Source organism: Dipodomys merriami, unplaced genomic scaffold, assembly GCF_024711535.1.
Source record: "Dipodomys merriami isolate MVZ:Mamm:240054 unplaced genomic scaffold, mDipMer1.0.p SCAF_31, whole genome shotgun sequence".
Taxonomy (NCBI): Eukaryota; Metazoa; Chordata; class Mammalia; order Rodentia; family Heteromyidae; genus Dipodomys; species Dipodomys merriami.
Genome location: NW_027204604.1, coordinates 14,290,415 through 14,307,410, shown reverse-complemented (window position 1 = coordinate 14,307,410; position 16,996 = coordinate 14,290,415). Strand labels below are relative to the sequence as shown.

Below are 16,996 nucleotides of genomic sequence, written 5' to 3'. Positions count from 1 at the left end.
GTTGTGTAACACTTACTTCAAGTTTCACTCGTTTTTCATACTCCCTTAAGTGGAGGATAAGTATTGTTGCCTTCTGTCTTTGATATATCTTGAGCATGCTATAGCTCCTGAGACCCGGAGTTTGTTATTCCATTTATGGTGTTTTTCTCTTGGACGGTGACTTCCTGGAGCTACTGGATCTTTTTATATCCCCGGAGAATAGTGGTGTATAGGTAGTTCATTAGATACATGTGCATGCCTATAGGCAAACCTGAATGCCGATGGTTTAATGGTGTCTCCTGATATTCTCCATTCTCCACACATCTAGTCAATTACTCAAAACAACACCTTACTTATTTAACTCCTTCCTCAAGTGGTTTTGCCCCTCCTTGATCTAAGGTGTCATGTCTTTTTCCTGTGTTGTTATCTATAATGTCGAACAGTTTTTTGTGAATATATTAGACACCAATGGAAGGAATGACATATGACAACGTAATGACAAATTATTAAGAAAATTAGCTGGCTGGGTGAGGTGGCTCATGTCTGTAATCCTAGCTACTCGGGAGGCTAAGGCCTGAGGATTGTAGTCCAAAGCCAACTGGAAAGTCCATGAGACTCTTATCTCCAATAAACGATCAAAAAGCTAGAAGTGGAGCTGTTGCTTTCAAGAGGTAGAGCACTAGCCTTGAGCAAAAAAAACTCAGGGACAGCATCCAGGCCCTGAGTTCAAGCCCCACGACCAACCAAGAAAACACCAAAAAACAAAACAGAGTCAGGCCTAGGAGATAATAATCATGACTGTCGGCTTGAAAGAACCCAGTAGAGGAATATAATTTCACTCATCTCTTCAAAGAGAAAGCCTTTGCTGGAAGCTAGTGGCTCATATCTGTAATCCTAGCTCTTCAGGAGATTCATATCTGAGAATCGAGGTTTAAAGCTGGCCTTTGCAGGAAAGTCCATGAGACTCTTATCTCCAGTTAACCACCTAAAGGCTAGAAGTGGAGCATTGCCTCAAGTGGGAAGGTTTTATCCTTTTTTTTTTTTGCCAGCGTGGGGCCTGAACTCTGGGCCTGGGTGCTGTCCCTCAGCTCAAGGCGAGCGCTCTATGACTTAAGCCACAGTGCCACTTCGTTTTTTCAGCTTACGTGGTGCTGAGGAATTGAACCCAGGGCCTCATGCATGCAAGGCAAGCACTCTACCACTGAGCCACCTTCCCAGCCCGGTTTTTATGCTTTTTATTGACCATATATTTTAAATGCAGTTTTTTTAAAATTTTTATTTATTTATTTATTTTTTTGTCGGTCGTGGGGCTTGAACTCTGGGCCTGGGCATTGTCCCTCAGCTCTTCAACTCAAGGCGAGCGCTCTACCACTTGAGCTACAGCGCCACTTCCTGCAGTTTTTTTTTTTAATTAAGGGCAAACTTCCCATGCTCAGTTATTAAGATCTAAGAACCTTTTTTTTTCCCCCTCAGGGCCATTAAGTTATTTAACAGAATTATTAACACTTTAATTCAGCTTTTCCATCATAATTTCCTACATTTGGCAGAGTCCTAATAGTTCAGATTTCCAGTTATTGAAGTAAGCACAGCATGCAAATACAGCAATTGAAAATGAGACTGTTACTACCTGAAATGTTCCATGAAATTTGTTCTTAGGATGATCAAAAGGCAGAAAATGACATGGCAATGAAGCGAGCAGCACTGTTGGAGAAACGGTTACGGAGGGAGAAAGAAAGTCAGCTTCGAAAACAGCAACTGGAAGCGGAGATGGAGCATAAGAAAGAGGAGACCAGGTAAACAGGGCAGGGCCTTCTTAGACACCTGCTGTGCACGCAGAGGGAGGTCTGGGGGAGCATGCTTGGTGAATGCTTAAGGACACATCCTCCCTCATGTGCACACAGGCTTGTTTGTTTTAGAGATGTTTACAATCTGCTACGTACGTTCTGGTAATTTCTAGAAGATACCTTAATTCCCAAAGTAATACCTAATTTCACATGCCAAAGTTCTCTAGAAATATGCATTTTATTCAATGTTTGAAACACATCAGTATAGCTTGACTGAATTTTCTCAAAATAGATTGTCAGTGAAATACCTGTTTTCTCCAGGATACCAGAAGGTGTTAGTTCTCTTCTGTCATCAGACCTGTAACTTAGTCTTTATTTGATTTCTTAGGCGTAAAACTGAGGAGGAACGTCAGAAGAAAGAAGACGAGAGAGCACGCAGAGAATTTATCAGGCAAGAATACATGAGGCGGAAACAGCTGAAGCTGATGGAAGACATGGACACCGTCATTAAGCCCCGTCCTCAGGCGGCAAAGCAAAAAAAGCAGCGGCCAAAATCCATTCACAGAGATCATATCGAGTCCCCCAAAACACCAATCAAAGGTCCTCCAGGTAACCCAGGCTGCATGCGGAGTCTGTTCATAAAACACCAGCTGGGTTTGTCATGCTAACGTAATTTTGCTTTGCCAGTGCTAAATTGGATACAATGCAAGATTCTGCATGGTCTGGTTTGGAAAACCAAGATGAGCAAGTGAAGATTTTCCCGACTTCTGTATATTATGTGTGCATGCATATATTCACCAGAACAAATGAGAAGCCTAAAACTGAATTTAAATAGAAATTGATTAGAGAACTCTGTCCTCAGATCCAAGCCCCATGAACTAGTAACTACCCTTTAAATACTTACACAATTAGGATAAATGTTATGTGCATGAAATGTATTTTTTAAGTATATTTGGTGTGTGTGAGAGTATATGCTGGGGATTAAACCCAAGGCTTCACACATAATACTCTACCACTCAGCCGAACCCCCAACCCACACCTTTGCACAGTAAGGAATATAAGATCACGAGTATAAGCTGGATCACAATGGCTCACAACTATAATCGTGGTTACTCAGGAGGCTGAGATGAGAGGATTGTGGTTTGAAGCCAGCTCAGTTCATGAGATTTATCTTCAGCTAACCAGCAAAGAGCCAGAAACAGAGCTGTGGCTCACATGGAAGAGTTCTAGCCTTGAGCAAAAACAGCTAAGGAACAGCGCCCAGGTGTTCCAAGGTAGAGTTCAAAAAGCACAAGAAAGCAAAGAAAAATGATCCTTCTAAAAGAACAACAACAACAAAAATCCCTCTTTTAAGACAGAAATGTTCAAAAATTCAAATAATTTCTAAATTAAGATGTATCTTTTTTAAAAATTCAAGTACATACTTTTATTTTCTAAAAAACATTGTATTTAAATTTCATGGAGAATTTTAGAGAATTCCCACATTGGACCTAAGGGTGTAGCCTAGTGGGAGAGTTTGTCTGATTCCCAGCATCAGAAAATAAATACCCCAGCACCACAAAATAAACAAAAAACAAACTATAGGATTCCCAGAATTACTCTAAATCCGAGGAGAAATAAATAATGTTGACTGTTGAGAGGGAAGTGTGTCTTTTCTAGTCAATGCAGCCTTTTTATCTCTCTTTGTTCGGTTGGCTTTGAGGCAGAGTATCACTATTTAATAGCCCAGTCTGGTTTTGAACTCTTACTCTTCTTGCCTAGGTCTCCTGAGTGCTGGTATTACGGTTGATTACTACCACATCCAGCTCAGTGAAAGTTTTTTATATACTGTATTGGCTGAAGTTAATAAGTTAATTTCCTGTCCAGAAGTTAGACACTCTATTACTTAACTATTTTTGCTTCCTTGACAAAAACCTAATAGTGGTATCTGGTCTCATCTCAGCACTTCCTTTTATGAATTTCAAGTTAGTTTCATCATTTTTTGTTGTTGTTTGTTTTTTGTTGGTCATGGAGGCTGAACTCTGGGTCTGGGTGCTGCCCCCAGCCCTTCAGGTCAAGGCTAGTGCCCTACAACTTGAGCCACAACGCCACTTCTGGCTTTTTTCTGCTTATGCGGTGCTGAGGATTCAAACCCAGGGCCTCATGCATACAAGGCAAGCACACTACCACTGAGCCAACTTCCCAGCCCCTCATCATTTTTTGAAAAGTAGGTTCTTTAAATCATGTATATGTGCATGCAAGCATATTATGCATTTAGACTAAGAGTAAAGAAAACAGGAAAAGAAATAAGCTCATTTTCTCTGCTGGTGTTCTCTAATGAACAGACTCTTTTCTGTTTCTTTTTTTAAAGTTATGATTTTGTTTCTATTCAGGATCACGACTTTATCGTGTTTTTTCAGCCTCTAGCCTTTCTTTGGCATCTCTGAACACGGGTGATAATGAGAGTCTTCATTCAGGCAAGAGGACGCCAAGGTAAATCCCAACACAGGAAAGAAGAGTACTCCTGGAATTACATGTAGTTTTAAAGAAAAAAAATCTGTGTTGTTTTTGTTTTATATTTTGTAATGACTTGAATCATAACCATGAATTTTCATTAGTTTTATGGATTTCTGTTATAATGAAATTATATTCATCTTTCAGTTTCTTATCATTTAGCATTTGAATTCTTGATGTTGATAAGATACGTTTTACAAACACTAATTATAACTATATGAAGGTGGTTGTAGTATGATTATGATTAAATTATAATGGTTAGAAACAAAATGCATCCTCTAGTGTTAGCCTCTCTCTTTTTTTTTTTTTTTTTTTGGTCAGTCGTGGGGCTTGAACTCTGGGCTTGGGCACTGTCCCTGTGCTCTTCAGCTCAAGGCGAGCGCTCTACCACTTGAACCACAGCACCACTTCCGATGTGCTAGCGGTTTATTGGAGATAAGAGTCTCACGAACTTTCCTGCCCGGGCTGGCTTTGAACCGTGATCCTCAGATCTCAGCCTCCTAAGTAGCTAAGATTACAGGTGTGAGCCACTGGTGCCCGGCTTCTCTTTTTTTTTTTTTTTTTTTAGTTTTTCTACTGGAACATTAGAACCATTCCAAAGTAGATCCCTACTTGTTTTTAGTTGTGCAGGGAAGCTTCCATTGTGACATTTCTTTTTTTTTCTTTTTTTTTTTTTGGCGGGGGTGGGGGGGGATCCCGTCATGGGGCCTGAACTCTGGGCCTGGGCTCTGTCTTTCGGCTCTTTAGCTCAAGGCTAGTGCTCTACCACTTGAGCCACAGAGCTATTTCCGGCTTTTTTCTTTTTGCTTATGTGGTGCTGAGGAATCGAACCCAGGGCCTCATGCATGCAAGGCAAGTACTCTACCACTGAGCCACCTTCCCAGCCCCACATTGTGACATTTCTGTACATATGTGCAGTATATCCTGATCAGCCTCTCCACCTCCCCCCTCCCTCATTCTCCCCCCTCTACTTTCCTCTCTTAAAAGAGTGTCAGAGTGTAACACAGGAGGGAAGGTTTCCTTTGTCCTTGGAAGTTAGCATCACATTATGCTGTGCTACAAAAGAATGCGTCTCCCAGTGCAGTGGTCAGAGTCCTTGTCTCTCCATCGCCAGCCTGTTGTGTTGTTGCACTTGTCCTGTGGAGAAACATTCATTCTTTCAACAGATATTTAAAGAGTGTCTATTATGTTTTGGAAAAGTGTGATGAATACATTTATGTACATCTCACATGTGTGCATGAGTATACATAAATCGGGCACACAGCATCATCACTATTTTAGTTTTAAAGCTCTGTGGTTGCCGGGTTGATTCTCCCACATCTACCTTCTGGCCCCCAAACCTTTTTCTGTCATTTAGGTCAGAGTCTGTAGAAGGCTTCTTGTCGCCAAGTCGTTGTGGCAGTCGAAATGGAGAAAAGGACTGGGAAAATGCATCAACAACGTCATCAGTGGCTTCTGGAACAGAATACACAGGTCCGTGTGTGTACGTTTACTGTGAAAATGCAACAGGCTCAGCTCCTTTGGAGCCCGGTAAAACGGCCAGTGCTCACCCTCGTGTAGCTCAGTCTCAGTGATGGAGCTGTATACTTAGAGAGGGATTGGCAGATAAAAAGAAATACATGTCTAGCCAGGCGCCAGTGGCTCACGTCTATAATCTAGCTACTCAGGAGGCTGAGATCTGAGGGTCGTGGTTCAAAGCCAGCCTGGGCAGGAAAGTTTGTGAGACTCTTTATCTCCAATAAATCACCAGAAAACCAGAAGTGGTGCTGCGGCTCAAGTGGTAGAGTGCTAGCCTTGAGCTGAAGAGTTGAGGGAAGGGCCCAGGACCAGAGTTCAGGCCCCATGACTGACGGACCCCCCCAAAATTTTTTTTCTAAATAAAATTGATGATGCCACTTAGTATTCATTCCTCTACTTCTATCTTTTTTTTTTTTTTGGGGGGGGGGGGTCGGTCGTGGGGCCTGAACTCAGCCTGGGCGCTGTCCCTTAGCTCTTCAGCTAAAGGCTAGCACTCTACCACTTGAGCCACAGCGCCACTTCCAGCTTTTTCTGCTTATGTGGTGCTGACTGATTGAACCCAGGGCCTCAGGCACGCAAGGCAAGCACTCTACCACTGAGCCATCTTCCCAGCCCCTCTACTTCTGTCTTTAAAATGCTAACCATTTCTGTGTGGTAGTTCAGATCTGGCAAAGGTTCAGAAGAGTTTGATGTACAGAACATAGTTCCTCACTGCTGGGAAAAGCTGAATCTCTTAAGTCCTCTCCTCAATGGAGAAGTGAGGAAGCTGGGAAGGCCAGGGGAAGAGCAAGCAAAGGAGAGCCCCATCCTCCTGCCTCCCAAAGAACTGGAGCCCCCACAGAGCCCTGGTTACAGACTTGCTGGGCAGACTTCACTCTGTGGCTTTTGATATGGCTCCTAGTATGGCCTATAAAGCCTGGAATTGGGAAGAATTGCGCTGTTAATCCTGAAGAAGATGCAGCTTTTCTTTTCTTCTTTTAAGATATATTCCTCATGGGCTGTTTCCTTCCACTTTAGCTCACCAGAAGTAAACTTAAACTAGTAGACTTAAGAAAGGGTAGGCATTTTTCTTCTGGCTTTTTTCTTTTTGCTTATGTGGTGCTGAGGAATTGAACCCAGGGCCTCAGACATGCAAGGCAAGCGCTCTACCACTGAGCCACCCTAGCTGGCTCCTAGCCGTCTATTCTTTCCAGCACTGCTGTCACGGAGCAACCTCAAAAGCCATAGAAACCTCCTCCAGATGCGTCCCTGTGGGGGTAAAGCGGTGTTTGATTGGAGTGCAGCCAGAAAGAAATCTGAAACCATGGGACTTCTTTACTACAGCCTTGTCCCTGTAGGAAAAGTTACATTATTTAAGAATAGTAGCATTTCTAGCCAAGCACCAGGGGTTCTTATCACTGCCTACCTACTCAGGAGCCTGATATCAGAAGGATCACAGTTTGAAGCCAGCCCAGAGAGAAAAATTTCAGATTCCATTTCCAATAACCAGTAAAAAGCCAGGCTACAGGTATAGCTCAAGTGGTAGAGCAAGAATGGTGGGTTGAGATCCCCAGAACCAGGAAAAAAATAAGAGAGTATAATAATAATAATAATGTTGTTTTACATGTTTCCCACAGGACCAAAGCTCTACAAAGAACCCAGTGCAAAATCCAATAAACACATAATACAAAATGCCTTAGCTCATTGCTGCTTGGCTGGAAAAGTAAATGAAGGTCAGAAGAAAAAAATACTGGAGGTAAGCATGTTTACATGAAAACTAAGTTTATCATCATTCTAAAACTATAGGAGTCTTGTCTATCAATGCAAGAGAAAATACCCTCAGGGCTCCTAACATTTCAACAGGCGTCTCTAAAAGCTGTGGAACTAGGCTGGGAAGGTGGCTTAGTGGTAGAGTTCTTGCCTAGCATGCATAAAGCCCTGGCTTTAATTCCTCAGTACCACATCCACAGAAAAAAACAGAAATAGCTCAAGTGGTAGAGTGCTAGCCTTGAGCAAAAGGAAGCTCAGGGACAGTGCCCATGCCTTGAGTTCACACCCCAGGACTGGCAATAAAAAAAAAAAATCTGGCACTAGATGCTTTAATTACTAGATTGAGTTAGTTCACTCTCAAGTTGAATTCTGGAAGATTGTAGATTTATTAACACATGAACAATACAAAATGTGGCTCAGTGATAGAGTGCCTGAATTTGATTCTCAGCACTGCCAAAAAGTAATAAAATGGGGCTAGGAAGGTGGCTCAGTGGTAGAGCGCTTACCTTGCATGCCTGAGGCCCTGGGTTCGATTCCTCAGCACCAAAAGAAAAAAGCCGGAAGTGGCACTGTGGCTCACGTGGTAGAGCGCTAGCCTTGAGCTGAAGAGCTGAGAGACAGCGCCCAGGCCCAGAGTTCAGGCCCCACAACCGGACCCCCTCCTCCCCCCCAAAAAAAAAGGTAATGTGTTGTAAAGCATGATCAACAAACATTTACATAATTACATAAACTTCATTGTTGTTGTTGTTATTATTTTGTTTTCTTTTCTAAAGGAAATGGAGAAGTCGGATGCCAACAACTTCTTGATTTTGTTCCGGGATTCAGGCTGCCAGTTCAGGTCCTTGTATACTTACTGCCCAGAAACTGAAGAGATCAGTAAACTGACTGGGATAGGCCCCAAATCAATCACTAAAAAGATGATTGAGGGACTTTACAAATACAATTCTGACAGGAAACAGTTCAGCCACATACCTGCAAAAACTTTATCCGCCAGTGTTGATGCAATTACTATTCATAGCCATTTGTGGCAGACCAAAAGACCGGTAACACCCAAAAAACTTCTACCTACTACTAAGGCATAGGAGTGGGAAATGTTTGCTTCAGAACATTCGTAGTAAATTTGCACTTCATCGTTCCTGCCTAGAGAACATCTTTCTCATTGCCAACAAGACTTTTTTGTTCATTAGAACTGGACATTAGCTGATGTCATGAACAACTGGAATGTAAACCACAGTATTTTGGAATGCAGAAGAGTCTCATGTAGCTGGTAAGTCCAAGTGATGAAGGAAAGGTTTTGATTCGCAAGTGAAGATTGGGACATTAGAGGGTTAACCTGCCTCCTGCTGGTAGAGACATGGAAGCGCTGAATTGTGAACACAGTGGGTGTAGGGTTGAGATGAGGCTAGGATTACAAAAGTATGTGTTGTACTTGTTGCTTTTTTTTTTTAACCTTTGACTGTACGTGTTTGTCTTCAGACGGTTTGTTTGTTGGGGAGTCATTCTAAGCTACCTTTGTATTTGTTTCGCGTGGAGATCTGACAGTAGGAAGAATGCCTTCAGAAGTAATGTGCACCTTTTTCCGCCGTTAAGAGAAACACTAGTGTTACATTTTACAGGCGCGCTCATGTTTAAATGGTGTTAGAGCATTTGCAAAACTTACTCTGTATTATTTATTATTCACTCAAGTATTAACATGTCTCTACTAAAGAAGGGAGGTGTGAAAGCTGCTAGTAAGTTCGCTTTAAACCACATAAGCTTAACCAAGAATATGAGAAGTTGCTGATTAAATCAGTGTTTTACACGACTTCTGGCCAACTCAGAATAATGGAGATTTTAACAAAAACGGGCTTTTTCTATTTTCCAGAACAAGTCACTTTATCAGCTGGTCGAAGCGAATGGCACTTTGCAGGTAGTCTTTCAGTATGAAAATGTAAGACTTCCTGAAGCAAGTTCTTGGGAGTCTTTACATTATTTATAACTGCTATGAAAATTATATTTAGAATTTTAGAACATGTACAAGGGCTGTGTTTTAGTTTTAAAATGGCTTCACGTTTATTTTACTTGTATTGGGTTTTTCTTTATAATCCTTTCCATGTGGAACATCATAGACTATGAGGACACACTTGAAATCTCTCTGTGATCGTTGTTCGTTAGCAGTGTAGAGCAGAGAGTTCATTGGGGAAAACTTCATTCTCAGGAAAAGACTTGAATGATTCTGTGACCCTGTTATGTTTCAGTGTTGTGACAACTGTGTACACTAGGGGGAAAGACAGTATTGTACCATAAATGAGACGTTGTAGTACCTTTTCTTTCATGGATGTAGAGATGAAGATATGTACATTTCTCTAACTGAGGTGTTTAGAGAGAGCACTATTGTCTCATACAATGTATTTACTTATTTGAAAAAAAAAGATAGGAATGAGCTGTCCCTGAGCTGTACTTTTCTATTATTAAGGACTTCTGGCATCAGTGCACCTGGGTTATCGACATTTTCTCAAATGCTGTCAATATTTTACTGTAATTTATGTTCTTATATTTATGTATATTTGTTAAAACTGTAAAAAAAAAAAAGCTCACAGATTTTTTTCCCAATATCTGTGCAAGATATATGTGTAGCTCAAAGCTATTTGTGATCTACTGTTTGCATGGAAGAGACCAGGATATGTAACTCTTATATTTTAAGCGTATACATATTGTGTATATAATATATGAATACTAAAAGTGGGGGAATACACATTTTACCTTTCAGACAATTTCTATCACAATTAGAGGGAAATGATCCAGCACATATTTAGACTAAGACTAGTTTAAAAATTTTAAGTGAATCTAATAAAAATGTGAATAATACTCAAAACAAGAAATAAGCATTTTATATTACTAAATTTGTTTTAGTCAGCCAATTAAATTTCCCTTATCAAAGCAATCTTTTTTATATTACCTGGATATTAAATAACAAGAAATCCGAAGCAAGACAATGGAGAACACTAAGCAGGACTAACTTCCCTTGTCCCGCGATTGAATCCAGCGTCTGTCTTGTCTAAAGGTAGAATGTGACCGTTGCTACAAAGTTCATTGCTCTCAGTACAAGATTTTACTTTATTAATGTAAAAGGCATATGGATATATTTCTTTAAGTCTATAGATTTTTTTATTATGGTGCAGCTTTTTAAAAATTATGTTTAAAATTCTACAAATGAAAGGATGAAAGGATGCCATTTCCCAGAGCCCCAAGGCTCTTGCTGGAGCACAGTACTTCCCTCCGTGCAGGTCAGATGACTAAGTATTCAACTATGTTTGCCAAACACTCACCCTGACTTCAATGGATCCTGTCGCCTTCTAGTATTTGACAGTCTTGGAAAGCTTTTCATTCTTCTTGGTTCAAATTTTGTTTCCGAATGACTGTTACAGTTTGGGGTTTGTTTGGCTGCTTGCGGGCAGCACCTGTTGTTTCGTTGGGGTTGGGATCTCATGGCCACCGTTGGGCAGTGTACAGTGTGTGGTGTGCTTACCTGTCTACCCCAAAGCATTGCTTACAGGTTTTCTAAAAGATGCTGTGCTGTAGAATCCTGTCACATTTGCTATTTCCTGGTACAGTGTAGTTTTTCCCCTACCATTTGAATAAAAGCATGGCACCAAATTGACTCCTTTTCTGTTTCTTGAATATAATGAGGTTTGGAGAGGCAAAACTGCTTGAATGTAGGAGAATTGTCATTGCCTGGGCTGGCTTTGAACTGAGATCCTCAAGTCTCACCTCATGAGTAGCTAGGACCACAGGCACCCCCTTAGAAAGCAGCATTTTTGTTGAGAATGGGAGTCTCGGAACTAGCCTAAAAAAGTATATGTAATCCTCCTTGTTTCTTCTTTCCAAGTAGCTGGGATTACAAGCAAGAACCACTGTGCCCCAGCAGTTTTCAATAATATTTGACACTGTTTGAAAAGTGACCTAAAGTAATATTAAAAAGTGTGTAACTCAGCCGGGCACCGGTGGCTGTCACCTGTAATCCTAGCTACTTAGGAAGCTGAGATCTAAGGATCGTGTTTCAAAGCCAGCCCAGGCAGCAAAGCCCATGAGACTCTTATCTCCAATTAACTACCAGAAAACTGGAAGTGGCGCTGTGGCTCAAGTGGTAGAGCGCTAGCCTTGAGCTGAAGAGCTGAGGGACAGCGCCCAGTCCCAGAGTTCAAGCCCCATGACTGACCAACTCTTAAGATTTACAGACTAGGGCTGGGAAGGTGGCTCAGTGGTAGAGCGCTTGCCTCGCATGCCTGAGGCTCTGGGTTCGATTCCTCAGCACCACATAAGCAAAAAGAAAAAAAGCCGGAAGTGATGCTGTGGCTCAAGTGGTAGAGTGCTAGCCTTGAGCTGAAGAGCTGAGGGACAGCACCCAGGCCCAGAGTTCAGGCCCCATGACTGGACCAAAAAAAAAAAAAAATAGATTTACAGACTAACTCTGTAAATCTTAGCTCAGGAGTCTGCATTTATGGCATATAAAAATAAATAAGTATTCATTTTATAAATGGTCATTCATAGTCATTATTTTATGATAAATTATAATTAAGTTGTGCTAAAATTAATACTGTATGCCTTTTGCGGGTGAGCTATCTGCAGAGACCATTAGGAAGTCAGAATTCTGTTAGGGTTTTTTGGTTTTGGTGGGGTTTTTTGTTTTTTTGGTTGTTTTGTGTGTGTGTGTGTGTGTGCTGGTCCTAGGGCTTGAACTTCAGGCCTGGGTGCTATCCCTGAGTTTTTGTGCTCAAAGCTAGCGCTCTACCACTTGAACTACAACTCCACTTCCAGCTTTTTGCTTGTTAATTAGAGATAAGAGTCTCATGGCTTTTCTGCCTGGGTTGGATTCTAACCACAATCCTCAGATATCTCAGCCTCCTGAGTAGCTAGGGATTATAGGTGTGAACCACCAACACCTGGTTGGTTTGTGAGTATATGTGTGCGTGGTGTGTGTGTGTGTGCCCATGCGCATGTTTAAATTTTTATTTTGTTTTTGAGACAGGGCCCATCTACTACATACCCCATTCCAAGTGTTGGGATTGCAGGCATGTACTACTGTACCCAGCTTGAGAGGCCAGGTCTTGATGATTGTTTCTGTAAGTTTCACTTTGATTTTGCTGATTCTGCTTATTTGCACCAGAACAACAAAAGAAAAATCTGATAACAAAACACTTCCCCCCGCCCCAAAAAAAAATCTTGCATAATTATTTTCCTGAATAATCTGTTGTTGCTAGGGATAAATATGTTTTTCCTTCTTGAAAACTTGAGAATACTCAAGTTTCAGGTGAATACTACACTTACACAGTATTACCTGGTACTTTATGTTGTCAATAAAAATAGCTCTAAAACCTAGGCATGCCGGGCACCGGTGGCTCACACCTGTAATCCTAGTTACTCAGGAGACTGAGATCTGAAGTTTGTGGTTCAAAGCCAGCCCGGGCAGGAAAGTCCATGAGACTCTTATCTCCAATAAACCATTCGAAAACTGGAAGTGGCGCTGTGGCTCAAGGGGTGGCGTGCTCACCTTGAGCTGAAGAGCGCAGGGACAGCGCCCAAGCCCAGAGTTTAAGCCCCATGACCAGCCAAAAAACAAAAAACAAAAAAAAACTAGGCACATTAGAGAAGTATATATAGGTCCCTGGAGCCCAGACACAAACTTGGAATGCTTTCCCTGACCTCTTGTCTAACTGATAAGCTGCATTGGGGCAGAGAAAAATGTTCTGAAGTGACAAAAACACACACCTTTAATTCCTAACTGTCTACACAGGGATCATAAGGAAGAACCCATGAAGAAAATATAGTTGGAAAGCTGAGACCTAGGAATTGGAAAAGGCATCTATAAAAAGAGAAACTCCATTGTCCCTTCACATGTAGAGATGCTTTGGGAACACATCTGTATCTTTTTAAATGGCAGCTTTGCTTTGCTTTCTCTTGGTACTGGGGATCCAACCCAGGCCCTTGCTCACATTAGCCTACTGCTTTACCACTGAGCTGTATCTATTGTCTCTAGTTTGCCTTTTAAAGGAGAACAGATGTTTGTGGTTTGATGTAATTTGGTAGAGGCTGGCATAGAGTAGAAGTTGCTATGTCTGAGTTGCTCTTCAACTAGGTATTCTTAGCTAGGCACAGGTGAGTCACACTTGTGATCCTAGCTACTCAGGAGGCTAAGATCTAACGATCGAGATCCAAAGCCAGACCAGGCAGGAAAGTCTGTGACACAACTCTTAGCAATAAACTATTCAGAAAAACCTGGAAGTGGTACTGTGGCTCAAATGGTAGAGCACTAGCCTTGAACACAAAGAGGCTCAGGGACAGCACCCAGACTCTTTTGAGTTCAAGCCCCAGGACTGGCCAAAAAGTAAATTAAAAAAAAAAAAAAAGAAGAAGAAGAATTCTTGATTCTAGTTCTCAGTCCTCTCCTTTCTGCACCTTTGTGAGCACAAGGTCTTCTAACAACCATTTCTTCCCAAATCAGATGCTTAGTTTTTAGTAACTAACATCTTCTTGTGTGTGCATTATTGGGGAAGTGATTAAAAATGGGTTCACAAAATGTATTCCCAGTCCCACTAAGATTGTATCTCACTGTGTTCTAAGATTGTTTCTAACATACTGATATGTTTTTATTCCACATGGAGCTGGGGGGGAGGGGCGTGGAAATCAGGTCCTGACCTCACTAATGTTGCCACTTATTAGCTCTTCGCTAAAAGCAACCAACAGTTACCCTCTGCACCCAATATGGGGTTGCAACCAGGGCTTTGTACTTTTGAGGCAGGTCTCTACCACTTAAGCCATTCCCCAGCGCTCCTTGCTCTGATTATTTTAAGAAGGGCTCCTGCTTTCTGCCAGGGCCTGACTACTGTGATCCTTCTATTTACAACCCACGCCCTAGCTGGAATGGCAGGTGTATACCACACACCTGTTCTGTTGAGATGGGCCCTAAAATCCCCTCCCACTCCTCATGGAGCCTGTCTGGATCTAGAGCCACAAGCTTCCAAAGGACCTCAGCCTCAGCCTGGATGACAGGTGCACACCAGCCACTGGTTGAGATGAGAGCCTCCTGAGGAGGCTTTTGTTCTGTTCTCAGCATGACAGGGAACCAAGGCCTGCCTGGTGAGTGATCTGGAGACTTCAGGAAGCTGGCAGGCCCAGGGCATGTGGAGCTTGGCACTGTGTGCTGTGACTCAGTCTCCCACCCCATGCTGGGGGCAGAGGAAGGACTGTGTGAGGCTGTCTCTGTTGGAGCTTACACGGTCTCAGTACCCGGGCTCCCTTGGCTGAGTGTTCTGCAGAAAGCCGTCTCCCTCTCCCACCCGGCCAGCAGCCACAGCCACATGGGCTAAGCGAGGGCAAGGTGATCTCCCTGGACCTGGTGGGCTTCTAAAGGAACCCACACGTGACTTCATCCCCATCCTGCGGAGGCTGGAGGGAGGCCTCCTGTCATGCTGGTGACACAGAGCCTCAGAGAGGGCCATGGGACCGAATCACAGCCTCCTGCCGGCCGTCCTGTGGGACCCACGGGGGCATTTTCTCCATCTGGAGCACCCAGTTGACCCCTCTACTTGATGAAATAATGAATTCTTTGCTCAGATGGCAGATTTCAGAAGCTCATCCTGGGGATCCCATTCTTCCCCATGGTGACTTGTCCTTGCTACTCCTCCACCGGTGGAGTGCCGCCTTCGACCAAAGGGAGAAGGAAAATAATGGGGTTTAGTAGCTTCTCCCTGGCCATACCTCCTGCCTGGTCCCAAGATGTCAGCCTCAGCTGTCCGGCTTCTTCATGCCTGGGGCTCCCTGTGCTGACCTGAGGCGAGGCTGCTGTGCTGCAAAATGGAGCAGAGCCAGGCATGGCTCACACCTGTCATCCTAGCTACTCAGGAGGCTGAGAGCTGAGAACGGCAGTTCAAAGCCAGCCCAGGCAGGAAAGTCTCAGATACTCCAATAAAACACCCCCAAAAATGCTGAAGGTGAGGGTGTGATTCAAGTGGCAGAGAGCTAGCTCTTGCACACAAAAAAAGCTCAGGGATAACCCCCAGACCCAGTGCAAGCCCCAGGATGAGTCCCCAGCAAATCCCCCCCCAACAGCAACCACCACAACAAAACCAGAGCAGACACAAACACCAGAAGAAGACACAGACTCCTCAGAACTCTTAGTAGGATAATCAAACATGTCCAAATCAAGTTGGACCTAAAAATTGGGATTTCCAGCTTATGTTTTTAAAGTAGAAGCCTGTGTTATGGAATGTTCCTTTAAGACTGTGTTTTCTAATTTCCCGTCTCCATGGTGCACATTTGCACTCCACAGCCCTCACACACACCAAGGTGAAGAAAGAGTTGCACGGCTGCAAACGAAATCAGAAAATGTTCAGAGTTCTCAAACCTTCCTTTATTTAAGCTATCTGGTCCTTTGGATTTGAAGTGTTTCAACCACAATTGTAGGGCTGTGGAATCAGAAAGCTCTGTTTTCAAATCCCACATCAGTTATTCTGAATTGTGTGGCTATAATGCAGTTATTCAGGTTCTCCAGGTCTTAGGTTTTTCTCTCTCTCTCTCTCTCTCTCTCTCTCTCTCTCTCTCTCTCTCTCTCTCTCTCTCTCTCTCTCTCTCTCTCTCTGCCATTCCTGAGGCTTGAACTCAGGACCTGAGTTTTTGTGTTCAAGGTTAACACTCTACTATGTTGAGCCACAGTTCCATTTCTGGCTTTTTGGTAGTTAATTGGAGGTAAGAGTCTCACAGACTTTCAGACTTTACTGCCCAACCTGGCTTTGAACTTTGATCCTCAGATCTCAGCCTCCTGACTAGTTGGGATTATAGGCATGAGTCAGATTTCTTATCTATAAATAGTAGTGCTACAAAGGTCAGCCTAACAAATTCAGGTGATTCATTTTCAGCTACTACAACAGAATACCTGAGACTGGGTAACTGGTGAAGAGCAGAGATTTCTTTTGGTTGGTCGTGGGGCTTGAACTTGGTGCCTGGGCGCTGTTCCTGAACTGTTTTGCTCAAGGCTAGCGCTCTACCAGCTTGAGTTACAGCTCCACTTCTGGTTTTCTGTGGCTAATTGGAGATGAGACTCATGGACTTTCATGTTTGGCCTGGCTTTGCACTGTGATCTTCAGATCTCAGCCTGAGTAGCTACGATTACAGATGTGAGTCACCAGAGCCTGGCTCGGAGATTTATTTCTTAGAGTTCTGGAGGCTGGGGTGACAGCAGGGTGAGACGGAGCAAGCCGGCTAGCTGGCCCTCTCCCGCTCCAAGGCCACTAGGCCTTCATGGAAGTCTACCCTCAGGGTCTTATCCAATCCTGTGGGTCTCCAAAGATCCCACCTCCAAATCTATCAACATATGAATTGGGGGTTCCCCCTTATGGGAGGAGGTTTTCTGTGGACATTCCATATAGTGCATACCAGTTACTTTTGCTTTTGCTTTTTTATTTTTTTATTTTTTTGCTAGTCCTGGGCACTATCCT

General features: G+C 43.0%; 1 protein-coding gene across 2 annotated transcripts in view; it reads left to right on the top strand.

The window, feature by feature from the left end:
- Window positions 1-11,163, top strand: part of Camsap2 (calmodulin regulated spectrin associated protein family member 2) — a 76,952-nt gene extending 65,789 nt beyond the window's left edge. For both annotated transcript variants that reach the window (XM_070041865.1, XM_070041864.1), the window contains 6 exons: window positions 1,636-1,772; window positions 2,152-2,372; window positions 4,163-4,235; window positions 5,614-5,729; window positions 7,391-7,509; window positions 8,297-11,163. In XM_070041865.1, coding sequence (XP_069897966.1) covers window positions 1,636-1,772; window positions 2,152-2,372; window positions 4,163-4,235; window positions 5,614-5,729; window positions 7,391-7,509; window positions 8,297-8,605 — 975 coding nt within the window. In that variant the 3' untranslated portion in view covers window positions 8,606-11,163. The remainder of the gene's footprint in view (window positions 1-1,635; window positions 1,773-2,151; window positions 2,373-4,162; window positions 4,236-5,613; window positions 5,730-7,390; window positions 7,510-8,296) is intronic.
- Window positions 11,164-16,996: the final 5,833 nt, after the last annotated feature.